The sequence below is a fragment of the Nyctereutes procyonoides genome, unplaced genomic scaffold (genome assembly GCF_905146905.1).
Source record: "Nyctereutes procyonoides isolate TBG_1078 unplaced genomic scaffold, NYPRO_anot_genome, whole genome shotgun sequence".
Lineage (NCBI taxonomy): Eukaryota > Metazoa > Chordata > Mammalia > Carnivora > Canidae > Nyctereutes > Nyctereutes procyonoides.
In genome coordinates this window covers 63,439,429-63,452,665 of record NW_026575043.1, presented here as the reverse complement: position 1 = coordinate 63,452,665, position 13,237 = coordinate 63,439,429, and the positions used below count along the sequence as shown (strand labels likewise).

Sequence of the window (13,237 nt, the reverse complement as noted above, 5' to 3'; positions counted from 1 at the left end):
TAGAAGCACAGGTGTGCATGTGAATCTGTGTGTACGCGTCTGTGTTTGCACGTGTGTGCGGGTGTGCCTGCCCCAACCGACCATTCAGTCTGCTCCAGACCAAGGTCCCCACTTGCTTCCTCCCATTAGATGCATTATTGATCTCCCTTTGTCTGGAGGTAGGAAGCTTTTCTAATTAAGCAGCAGCTTTAATTATGCCACAAAGCACATAACATCTTGATTATTAAGCCTGGCCCATGGGATGATAACGGGGAGACTGGCAAATCCAAGTTAAACAGGATCATAAAAATGGGTGGCCATGCCTCCATCGTGTGCAGTAATGTCTTCTCCGCTACATGTTTGCAGAGCCTTCATGCATGTTAACTGTCTGTGCCATGAACGTCTTGGCCATCGGCTCCAATAACTCAGATTGAGTGGATGGTTTGCGAGAGGAGCTGGGGTCCATCACCCCATGCTGGGTCCTGGCTCCTCTGATGCCTGCTGTGTGTAGGGTCTGTCGGAAGAGGCGAGTGTCTCAGACAAGGAGATGGGAAAACCAGGGTGGCATCATGAAAGCGTGCAGTGTGATATGGGGCTTATCTGCAGGGAAAGACTCCAGGTTTCTTTACTCACCAGGGATCACAGAACCACAGTCCAAGCGATATCCTGCCTGGGTGGTCAGTTCTAGCAGGTGACACCCTTCCCTTTGCCTGCCCTGGAGCCCTCAGGCTGTGCCCAGAAAGGAGGCATCTGTGAGGAGGGCAGGGGAGCCCCGTGAGGTTGGGTAGGGGTAGCTTGACCTTGCTGCAGCCAAATGGGGAGAGCGGAGGCTGCCTGCCCCTCGGCCCCCTCGCAGCTGGGGGTTTGTTGGGATGGGGGCTCTGGAGCCTGTCAGGGGCAAGGGCTGGCTGTAAAACCTCCTGGGGCCTCAATGCCCCTTTGCCTGCCAGTGTCCACCCTCAGAGGCCCCACAGGGCTGCAGGGAGACAGCCAACAGAAGACCTCCACACTGAGCTGGACCCTGGCAGGTTAGGACCCCGGTGGGTCAGTGATATCTGAGAGAGAGACTGGAGGGGCTGGAGGTCACAGGCCACCAGAGTAGTGACACTCTTGATGGTCCAGGGATTCCTGGAGGCCTTGGCCACTCCTGTAGCCTGCTTACTCCACTGGGTGCATGAAGGCCTCTAGCCTGCCAGGTGGCGGCTGGGCTTGTCAGCGTGTGGAGCAGTGACCCTGCAACCCCTGTGACTGTCTCATGTAGTCTGAATGAGGTGGGGCGTAGGGGGACCTCCGCACACCCCAGTGCCCTGTTCCTGACATGCAGGTGTTTGTGTGCGGCTCTGCAAGCCTTTGCTCTGAGGTCTGAGGGTGGACTGCGTCCGTGGCTAGGGACAGGGGCTGCGTCTCGGCCTGTGGCCTTGTCTCTGTGAAGACAGGCAGGGATGGCTGGAGCAGGAGTGCAAGTCAGCTGCAGCTGCTTCACCCATGTAGGTCTGTGCAACAGTGAATCTGGGGTATGTGTGCTCCCTTCGATCTTCAGGCCGTCACCTCGAATAAATATGAGCCATTCATGTCTTTCCTGGGCCACCCGTCTGTCTCTGTGGCGTGTTCCTGGGTGTCTATGTGAGATGCTGTGTGTGTGCACATGTTACTCTGTGTGGGCACATTAATGAAACTACGACGCCTGTGTTGTGTGTGTGCGTGTATTTGTGTGTTCGTGTGTCTGAGCTGTGCACCCGTGCACATGCAAGTGAATGTGCATGCAGGCATTAATGTGTGCGCATGCGTATCATGTGTGTACACATGCACCTGTGTTGTGTGACGTACATGTGTGCTTGTTGTATGTGCATGCACGTGTATGTGTGTGCACATGTGTGGTGTGTGGCTTATGTGTGTGCGTGCACATGTGTGGACATACACATGTTTCTGGGAGATCTTGCAGCCAGTTGCCTGGATGGTGGGCTGGCCTCAGCTTGGGGAGTCCAGTTCCGTGTTTCCTTTGTGTCCCCAGTGTACCCGTGTCTGTGTTCCCATGAGTGTGGGAGTGTGTGACACATAGCAGGCAGGGGCCGCCCCCAGACAGCATTCACACCGAGCAGACATGCTCCCTGGGTGACACACTTCCAAGAACCCACAGGCAGCTGTTTCCAGAGACATCGATCGTGGCTTCCGAAGGGCAGCCTCCCTGGACCCGGGGCGCTGGCAGGAGATAGATGTGCGTCCTACTCGCCGCTCCCCTGAGGGGAGTGCTGCCACTCCCTCCCCCTCCGTCCTGCCTCTGATGCACAGAGGGCATCCCCATCAGTTTTCATTAGTGTCTGCCGTGGCCCCATTTCCTGTGAGGCCAGTCACGACGTGCCTGCCACACGTTCTAACCAAGACCTTGGAATAGGCTTTCCAGAGCCTCAGACCCACCCCTGCTCCTCTGCGGGTTTATAAATCCTCTTAGAAGCATCCCTGTGGTTGAGGACTTCCTGCTTCTCTGGCTCTGGGTGGGGATGTGAAGTCTAAGCCAGAGCCCCCATCGCACTAAGCGCAGCCGTCTGACCTGACACACGCGCAGGCACCCAGTGCACCGGCAGGGAGCACCCACTGTGTGCCAGTGCTTGTCTGCTTAGCAAATTCCCGCGCTGCCAGCTACAGTGACACCAGTGGTTATCAGACGGAGGCAGGAATTCGGATGCGGTGCCAGGGGTGGCCTCTCTGAGCAGGACCTTGTGGACTCAGCTGGAGGCTTAGTGGCGGGGGCAGGGGGATGGCTGGCACCCTCTGTGGGTTGTTGCGCGTGTGGGTGCCGACCGCCAGCTGTCCCCTGGGGGACCTACATGTGGCAGTCGGGTTGCCTCTCTGGTACCTCAGGGCTCCAAAAACAAAGGCCCAGCACACAAACACCAAGGCTTCCTGCTCTTCATGACTGCTCAGGCACACCTGGCCTCACCTCACCACGCTCCGTGGCTGGGAGGTGCTGTGGTGGGAGGGTCCGGGCAGAGGAGCACAGGGGTGTGAGCTGCTGTGACCTCTTCAGGAAGCATGGTGGCCAGAGCACCTATCTCAGACCATGTGTGACAGTGTTTGGGGTACATGGGCTGATGACACTCCAGAGATGAGTGGGGTCCCCCTAAACAGAGGGACAGCATGTCAAATGAAAAACCCAACCACCCAGCTATGAGTGGCACAGCCGTGCAAGGATGGGATTCCTGACCCCACGTAGCCAGAAGTCTGCCGTCAGCGTCCAGAGTCCTTCAACTGGCAGCAGCTGACAGCGTCAGGGAACCCAGCTCTCCCCAGTTCTCTGCTCCGCCATGTCTATCCTCATGGTCACAACATGGCTGCTGAAGCTTCCTCACATCCTCACACCGTCCTGAAGGGCTAGAACCAACATGGTCCTGCATCTCTCTCGCCTCAAGAGCAGAGGACACTTTCCCAGAAAGCCCTGCAGAAACCTCCTCGTGTGTCCTGGGCCATCTGCCCTTCTGCCCGTCTGTAAGCTGTGAGAGGCCAGGATGCTCATCTGCTCCTCTCAGGCACTTGTGGTATTTGATTTGCTCGGTCCCTGGCCTCTCAGGGTTGTGGGGACACCCCCCTCAGATCCTGGGGCTGGCTGAGGATTCAGCTGATGAGTTGGCGGGTGGTCCTCTCCCTGCCCCATGGAGCTGAGGCCCGCGAGCTGGGATCCTGAGCATCCTGGCTGAGGGCAGGGTTAGGACGAAACCCTGTGCCAAGAGGCCCCAAGCTCCTGTGGACAGAGACTCCCTGAGCCTTCTGGCTCCTCTGTGACCGTCTGCTGAGGGAGAAGCTCAGCGCTTGGCCAGATGGGGTCCCCCGCTGCACCCTGAGCTCAGGTGAGCGCGCCCCTGCACCATGTACCGTCCAGCGCCCACTCCGGATCAGGACCCCTTCACCCCCAAGAGGCAGAACATCCATCAAACTGGCTTAAGCTGGAACAAGAGACGGGGCAGGGGTGTGGGGAGCCAGAGGGCTGTGATGGCCACTGCAGGGAGGGTGGGGCGTGGGTCCCTCAGCCGCGGCAGGGGCCGAGCTGTCCTGAAAGCAGCCACAGCTCAGCGGCATGGGGAGCTCAGCGCTCCGGTGGAAGAGCTGGACGTGAGGGCCGCCTGCCTCCGGTGATGTGCAGCCCTGCCAGCCCCACTCACCTGGCCTGGCCTGTCCGCTGAGGAGGGAGGAAGGAGGTGACACAAGCGGGCCAAGAGGCCCAGTTGGTGGTGACATTCCTGATCTTCAGCGGGGCCAGGTTTTTATCTCTTGGTTAGTGTCCAGCCTTACCTGACAACAACCCTCTCCACCTGCCCTGGCTTTAACGCAAACGTGCTCTAGTGGGGGAGGGGAGTGTGTTCTGAGTAAGAGAAGTTATTTTAATGCAGATTTGTGTCAGGCCAAAATGAGCCATGCACACTGCACTGTGTCTGGTTCCAACAACAACTTGTGAGCTGCCCGTGTTCCCAGGGGGGTGACTTGCTAATGCACATGAACGCAGTAGGGAGCAAGACGGCATCACCCTGACTGGGAGGTGGCCTGGAAAAGGGCCCCGTCCTCTCAGAAGCACTAATTTAAATGTCTAGCAGCAGGTGAGCAGCCGCACTCGGCCCTATGAGGCCTGCAGGGTTGGCCCGTGGAAGCGTGTGGCTGTGGACGGGGGTGCCTAAGCCCAGGACTGTCTGCACGCCCCCTTGCCGCTGCCCGCTCAAGACCCTGGACGGTGATCAGGCCCACAGCATCCTGCCTGAGGTCCTTGTGGGGCCAGTGTCTCTCTCTGTGACAAGGGTCCAGCTTCCACGCCTTGAGGGGGTGCCGCAATGGGTGGACATAGCTGCACGCCACCCTGGAAGCACTGGGGGGGGGCAGGTGAGGGCAGACAGGGTCTTGTCACTGGCATTGATGTCCCCGATTCTTTATCATGAGCGGGGCTCCCTTGGGGAGCATGGCATGCCTGGCCCTGCTAAAGCAAGAACATGCCAGTATGAAGATGTGAAGGAGGCCCCGAGCCATCCTGGTCTTCCCGTGCTGTGCGGGAGGCTTATCTCCTCAGGAAACCTTAAGCATGGAGCCCACCGTTCCCATGGGTGACAGGGCCCTGGGCAGTGGTGCCACCCCATCAGTCCCTACGCTTGCCCTCCCATCTTTTCTCCCTTTCTTCCTCCTTAATAGAACCCCAAATTCAGGTGAGCCCAAGCCCATATGAAGGCTGCATTTCCTGCATCCCTCACAGGGGGTCGTGGCTGTGGCCAAGAGGTCACGATCTGGCCAGTGGGACATATGTGGACGTGGGGAAACTGTGCCTGGTGGGGAGGGCATGAACTTTCCCTCCTTCCCTGCCTCCTGTGATGGAACCAGAGCTGCTGGCTCGGATAGGCTTGTGGATGACCCCATGCTTGGCACAGTGATGAGGCAGCAGGGCCTGGCTGCTAACACCCCAAAATCTCACGCAGAAATCAGCTTCTGCTTTGTGTACATCACTCCTGTGTTCCCCAGGCGGTTCCCCCTGCTGTGTCCCTCTACCAGGCTGTCCCTACAAGCTGTGCCCAGATACACATGGGTATTACTGGGCTCAGGGAGGGGGCAGCCCAGGCACTGGAGCTGAAGCTAGCTTAGTTTCCATCACGTCCAAAGTCATAAGTGTCAGGATTTGTCAAGCTCTATATGAATCTATCCCGTGTTTTACACGTTTTTAATCATCGTGAGCACAGCAGATGCGCTATTTTTACGAAGACTGTCTGGATAGCACCAGATCCTTTAATAGACGTGACCTGTCAATTTTCTAGTCCCCGAATGGGACTTACTCTTGTTGGAAGAACTGAGTGAGAAGAATCTCAAGAAGCAATACTGCTTCGTGGGAAGAATCTCTTCCAGATGGTGGTTTCTGAGGCAGAGATGGGAAGATGGAGAGGTCATCTTGTGAGTGCCACGGCACAGGGGGTCCACCATGTAATCCAGGACTCAGAACTAAGTTCACTAAATAGATGGGGCTTAAATGATTCAGGGAACTGACCTCACCCAGCAACAAGTGTGTCCAGGCTGTGGAGAGCTCACCGGGAAAGACCTGCCTGCTTTATTGGTTGGAAACTTAGGGGCGCATCTTCCGGGCCCAGGGAGTGGTGTCACTGACATGGGCTTCCCGTGGACTCCCACCTGGGTCCTGCCTGTCCTGCGTGCTCCATACAGATGGCTTCATTCCAGAGCCCCTGGGGCACAAGTCAGTCACAGCATCGGCCCCGGCCTCTGGGACTGCTCCTGCTCTCTCGTTGGTTCCCCCCTCCCATGTTTGGGCAGAGACCCCATCTGACTCTCGCCCTGTGCACCTGCTCCTCACACATTGACCGTGACCCCCCAGGGCACCTCGTTCTTGGTTGCCTCCATTAGAGACCAACAGGATGGACTCCCAGCCCAAAGAAGACCCTGGACGTGGTGTTCTGGTGTCTGCCTGAGGGATAGCTGCCTGAAGAGCCTAGAGCCTTAGTCAGGACCACAGCGAGTCGGCCTGGGGGGGGGGGGATGGTGTCTGCAGAGACCTCGTGCAGATCTTCCCTCTGCCTTTCTCCTTAGGAACCACGCAGTGTGGGCCAGGGTGTCAGGGAGCACCATCGTGTCCACCTCCCCATCCTCCCTCTGAGCACCTTCCCCACCTCGGCTGTGCTCCTGCTGAAACCCTTCCTGACTCCTGGACTCAGGAAATGACGTGATCCAAGTGTAAGCCAATCAGGGCACCCCATCTCCCCGGCCACGATGATTGGGTGCACCACCCAGTCAGCACCGAGGAGACACGAGGGTGCTTCCCCTACCTGTCCTGGAACATTTCTCAGCCCAGGAAGGGGCAGGGAGAGAAGAGGCCCTGGGTCCTGCCCAATGGCCAGAAGTCACAGCGCCCCGGCGCTTCTCACAGAGGCAAGCCTGCCAGTCCCCCTCATTGCTCACATTGTCTGATGGACCTGCAGGGCAGACAGTGGGCAGTTTGTCTGGAAGGTTCTACCCCCCAGCTTGCCTGGGAGCCCTGTGCTCTCCCCGGAGTACCTGGCAGCCCGGGAGCTCTGTGTCTGTCAGGGACCAGCAGGGGCGTGAGCTTGCAGAAAGCATTTTCCATCCAATAAAGGTGGCAAGTCTCCAAGGTGAGTGGCTGCCATGGACACTTAGGGTGGAGAACAGGTGGCCTGGCAGGAACCTCTACATCACGTGGAAAGTCTTGAGATCAGGCACCTCGCAGGGCCCAGTAGGGTCCTCTGCCCCAACTGCCAGCTAGGAATGGCCAAGAAGCCCGAGGAGCGGGGCTCTAGTGTCCAGCTGCTGCCTCATTCAGGGCCATACCGTAATGAATCCCTGAGACCCATGGCCAGAGCTGCAGGGGAGGCAGCAGGCAGCGCATGTCTACATTGTGGAGACTGCAGAGGGGTGCTGAGCATCCACCAAGGCAGGGTCATGGTGCCCTCCACATCCTGCCATGCTAGCACAGCCTGTCACACCAGTACAGCCTGTTTCTCATTATGCCCAGTGCACCCCACCTGCGGGCTCCTTGTCCCCTGGTTCTCCACGTGGCTGGCTCCTCCCTATCCTTTGGGTCTGTTACAGGCTGAACTGTGTCTCCTTAGTTCATACGTAGGAGCCCAAACCCCCAACACCTCAGGATGTGACTTGGAGGTGACAGGCAAAGTGGGGTCACCCAGATCCGTCCCATATGACTGAATCCCCTCGGGAGAGTAGAGCAGGGTGCAGACACACACAAGGCACCACCACTGAGGACACAGTGGGAAAGTGGGAAGACAGTGTCTGCATACCTAGGGGAGGCCTCGGGAGGAGCCGGCCCCCTGCACCTGGATCTGACCTCCCTGCCTCCAGACTGGGAGGAGCACATGTCTGTGGTCTCGGCCGAGCTCTCTGTGATGTTTGTTACTCAGCTGAGCTGAACAAGGCAGGACTGAACTCACTGCCGGGTTGGTCACGGCCCCTCCTTGGCTGCCTGGTCTAAAGATGGCCCCAGGGTCCCCACCCTTGGCCCCACTGTCTCCACCCCTTCCTCTGTGAAATCATCCTGCCTGTGTCCACTGCTTCTTGTCTGTGCACCACAATGGGGGCAGACACTCCTCTGCCCTGTGGGCCTCGGGCTTCCAGCCCCCAGCACATACCTCCTCCACCTCAGGAGCCAGTCCTTAGGACAGCCACATGTGGCCCAGTGGCTACCTCAGAGGTCCCTTGGGGAGGCAGAGAAAGCAGCCCCAGCAGCCCCTATGCCTGGGATGAGGCAAGCTGAGACAGTGGGGATGCTCCATGTGTTAGGGCCTGTGAGTGTACATCCTTTGTTAACAGATGTGTGCTAGGCAGCTTATGTGTGCAGGCCCAGCTCTGTGCCCTTGGGCTATGGTAGTGAAGGAGCCTGCTCTCAGGCACTTGCATTCTAGGGAGACTCCAAATTGCAGATAAGAGGGAGACCACCAGGGAGGACAGTGAACAGGTGGGAGCAGGTGCAGGGAGTTCAGCCCATCAACCTATGCAATCCTTCCATTCCTGATGCTTCCCACCACCTGCTGTCGTCCTCAAGATGTGTTTATATCCTCAACTGTTTTTTTCTGTTGTGTACATTGTGAGAGTTCATAAAAATGGTACATTTCAACCTTACTCCTCCAAGGAAAAATGGAGTGTAGTCTTCTTGTCAGATGGCATTTTTCTGAGTGATGAAGTCACCTTGGCTGTGCACCTGTGGCCACGTCCACATGGTGTTGATGAACAACTGTGTCCCTCCAGCTGTGAGCTAAGAAGGCTCACTGGTGATCTCCCACCTGCACTAGGGCAGCACCTGGCCCTGGGGCAGTTGGGGGGGAGCTACCAATGGCTCAGGTTCAAAACCCCAACTGCATTCACTTCATAGGAGGGAAGATGGTCCTTCAGAGCAGGGTTGTAAGTGTGAACATGTGAGAGCATGAGGCATGAACGTGAGTGTGTGAGTGAAAATGTGGGTGAGAGTGTGTGCAGAGAGTGTGAAAATGACTGTGTGGCCGAGTGAGTGGTCTCTGCCATCTTAAGGAGAGATTTGGTGTGTTTATATTTATTGTGGCAGCAAATGTACTTGACTGGGCTCCTTCCACGTATATTTCTGTTTTTCCATTACTCCTGTTTTCTCTCTTTTCCATCACCTTATTTTTGACATTTGCTAAGTTCCTGTTCATTCCCTTTGCCCCCTGGTGAATTCATTCCCTCCATTTTTATTATATCAGCAGCCCACAGCCCGGTACCTTCTACAGGCTAATTAGCAAAAGTGCAACATTTAATTACATCTAGGAACCAGACCTTCCTTGCCTGGGCCCCCTCACCCAGCCCCCACAACAAGACTCCCAGGAAACCTGCCACATTCCCTTCTTGTACTCCTCAGTCCTTAGATTTGGCCAACGCTGGTCCCTTCAGCCCCAATGAGTTGGTCCCTGCAGACTTCACATCCATGGCAGCAGCCCTCAGCTGACTGTCACACTGCCCCCCTGTAGCCCATCACCTGCCACCCAGGTTTCAGGTTCGGGCAACACCCAGGGTGCACAGTTCACCATAGATGTTGCCACACTAGGCTACAACCTGATTGGACAGCCATTCCCTGAATCAGCACGGACTCAGTAGGCTGAGACCCAGAGCATGCAAGCCCACGGCTTCTGACGGACGGAATCTTGGAGTCTGGGCATCCTCCTTGGCCCTGTTGTTGCTCTTCTGTTTATAAGAGCAGAGCTGGCTGAGCGGCATGTCTCATGTCTGACGCCCATGCTGCCTGCTGACTGCCAACTGTGTCTCCCACAGGTGCAGACAGATGACCCACGCCACCGACCTGCCCCAGATCTCTGTGGTGTTCATCTTTGTCAACGAGGCCCTGTCCGTCATCCTGCGCTCTGTGCACAGTGTGGTCAACCGCACACCCTCGTGGCTGCTCAAGGAGGTCATCCTGGTGGACGACAACAGTGACAGTGGTGAGTAGGGGCCAGTGTGGCACCTCGAGAGCACAGCTGTGCTGCAGCTGGGAGCCAGAGACCTGAAGGTGGGTTGGGCTGGCTGCACTTCCAGTGGGCTCCAGCCAGAGTCCTCCCCACCTCTCCTGGCTCTGGGGACGGCTGGTACCCTTGGGCCTTGGCCGATAGTGCATCATTCCCATCTCTGCCTTGTCTTCATGTTGCCTCCCCCCTGTATGGCACACCTGTTGTCGGATTAGGGCCACCCTAAATCCAGCAGGATTTCATCTCAGGATCCTTACCGGCTATATCCATAGAGGCTGTAGTTCCAGATAAGGTCTTGTTCTGTGGTACTGGGTAGATTTGCATTTGGGGCTCTGTTCATCCCTTATAGATGTCATCCAGAAAAGCCCCGGCAGGCTGAGCTCCCCTACATGCTGCTCACACCATCCACTCCTTGCTAGTGACAGAGGAGAGGGTCTGCTGGAGAGGAGCTGGGCCCCATTGGGCCCCCTGGCACACGTCCCATGCCTGCCTGGCACGCGCAGAGCCAAGAGCCTGAACTTGCCATGGACGGCCCCCAGACTGAGGTCCCTGTGGCGTCTCCTCTGCACCCTGGAGGAGGGGAATCTGGGGCATTGTCCAAAGCCCTCAGGAGGTGCCATGTCCAACCCAGGGCCGGTGTGGATGTGTATACTGTGGAGCCCTGAACCGAACCCCTGAAAGGAGTGAGGACTGGGTGGGCACCTTCCCTAGAAAGGCAGGATGAGGGCAGGAGGCAGTTCTTGTGAAGGACCGGCTGCCCTTCCTGGGTCCCAGGGAAAGGTGGCTTCCAGGGGCGGTGGCCACTGGGCCTGAGTGCAGGGTGAGGGGAGTCCCTGCCCAGCTGCCTGGAGAGACAACCACCTTCTTCCCCATCGGCCTTGATCTGCTGTGGCTGCCTGTTTGGGTGCACATTTGGCCTGTGGGTGCCTCCTCAAGCAGGTCCTGGGTTTGTACCTGTGCCTTCATCGAGTTTGTAATAATTTACTGACCTGAAATTCTCCTAAAATCGACCATTTAAAACATAAGTGTATGACTCAGGGGCATGATGCACACTTACGCTGGTGTGCAGCTGTCCCCACCCTCTGTCTCTGGGACTATCCATCTTCCCAAACTGCAGGTCTGTCCCCACGAAGCACTGAGCCCCATCCGCAGCCCCATCCCACCCTCCATCTCTGCGAATGTGGCACCTAATGGGGCCTCAGAGAAGTGGGTTCAGAGAGTGTGTGTCCTCAGGGTTCATGTGCGTGTAGCAGGGGTCATGGCTGAGTATCCCACAGTGTGGACGGACCACGTGTGTGTGCCCATTCATCTGCCGTGGACGTCGTTCCTCTTTACCGGGAGTAACTCAGTCCCGAGTTCTCGTGTCTGTGACTCATGCCTCTGTCCACGCAGTCCTGTGGGGTAGGGGTTTGTTTGTTGCCCCAACACTGGAGACCCAGCCTCATGGGGTGAGATCTTGTCGCTCTGTGGTCTCCCGGGCCCCTGGAAGCACATCTGGCCACGGCAGGTCGTCCTCAACAGGCCCAGGGCACGTGGTGCTCCAGCCTGCTCGCACCAACTTGGGGCAGCCTTGGGGCCCTCCCAGGGCATGGCTGTGCTGAGGCATGTCTGTGTCCCCTGCAGTGGAGCTCAAGGCCAGCCTGGACCAGTATGTTAACAGGAGGTACCCAGGCCTGGTGAAGATCGTCCGCAACAACAGGCGGGAAGGCTTGATCCGGGCACGGCTGCAGGGCTGGAAGGTGGCCACGGCCCCGGTGGTCGGATTCTTCGATGCCCACGTGGAGTTCGGCACGGGCTGGTGAGAGTGGGGCACCAGGGGCAGAGCTGGTGGGGGGCTGGCTCTGGGGACTCCCTGCATCAGCCAGCAGACGAGCCTGGGGCTTCCCTGCACCTAGCTCACCAGGCCAAGGCCGCTAGCAAGGCGCCGACCTCAGGGCATTACATGTGGGGACTGGTCTGTGCCCCCATCTCGCTCCCAAAGGGAATCAGATTGGCCAGCGGTTCCACAGGTCATAGCACAGAATAAGTGTGGCCTTGTGGCCTCAGATCAGGGAACACACACAGTTTTGCTGCACTTGCTGTGTGCCCGTGTCGCCCCCAGGCCCTGGTCAGCTGCTGGCAGCCCAAGCCACTGGGCGCCTGTTGGAAACAATTTCCTGTCTTGTGGAAACCTCTCGTCCACTGTGCAGGGGCGAAGTGGGTCTCTAATGAGACGCCTTCAGGGGAACAGGGCCGGGAAGTGGCAGGGGTATGCAGGTGACTCAGGAGCAGGTGTGTGGGATGACCTAGAGGCACCCCACACCCCAGCAGGAGGGCTGGGTGCATTCTGTAAAAATGGTGTCAATTGTCTGGCAAGTTATCCACCATCAACAGGGGGGCTGGGTCCCCAGGAGGTGTTGGACCAGGGGTGGTCCAGGCCCCGCTGTCCCTAAGCAGGTGGTGCACTGATGTCCTCACAGCAGGAGCCCAAGGACATCTTGACTGAATAGCAGGATGTGCTTCAGGGTATCCCAGAAAGTGCTGGCTGTACCCTTAACTCTTCCTATGGCTGCACGTGTGGGGGTGCCCTAGCGTGTGAGCACAAGGCCCCGTGCAAATGAGAGAAAAATATCGTGGCCAGGGGAAGGGCAGGGGCGACAATCCTGCGGGAACGTGCTAGGTTAGAGAACGAGGCCCGGCAGGACGTCCAGCTTGCCCACGTGGTGCAGGCAGGGGAGGGCGAGGCATGCTTGTCTCCTGGTATTCAGATGGGATGTTGGAAGTGAGCACGGGATGGGGGATTGTTGCCAGGACTGCATGTGTGTGGTGTCCGGGAAGCCCCTGAGGGCACCTGGCTCCAGGTCCTTGGGGTCACACCCATACTTCCCTGGATTGCAAACCGGGGCCACAGGGGACAGCCTGGTTTGAGGTGGCCTGGCTGGTGAGGGGACGCTCTGGACAAACGAGCATACACATGGAGAGTGGCCTGCGGGCAGAGGGAGGGTGAAACTGCGCACCAGCGTCCCCGGATTGCTGAACCGATGGCCACAACCCAGGCAGCTCTAAGCAACAGATGCGACTCTCTCTGTTCTGGGGCCCGAAGTCCATGAAGGGGACCCAAGTGTCTGCCAAGCCACAGCTCCTGGAGGCACCTGGGGAGGGTCCTTCCTTGTTGCCTGCAGCCTGTGGATCCCATGGCAGCCCTGGGCTGTGGCCACAGCGCTCTGTCCTCACACGGCCCCCTGTCCCCCTACCATGTGTCTCACTCTCCTCTTCTGTTTCTTAGGAAGGTCCTTTTCATGGGA

At 57.9% G+C, this 13,237-nt stretch overlaps 1 protein-coding gene across 1 annotated transcript in view; it reads left to right on the top strand.

Moving 5' to 3' along the window:
* The window catches only part of GALNT9 (polypeptide N-acetylgalactosaminyltransferase 9), a 77,227-nt gene that overhangs the window by 30,913 nt on the left and 33,077 nt on the right, over window positions 1–13,237 (top strand). Inside the window, exons 3-4 of the mRNA XM_055321853.1 lie at window positions 9,763–9,929; window positions 11,577–11,751. Coding sequence (XP_055177828.1) covers window positions 9,763–9,929; window positions 11,577–11,751 — 342 coding nt within the window. The remainder of the gene's footprint in view (window positions 1–9,762; window positions 9,930–11,576; window positions 11,752–13,237) is intronic.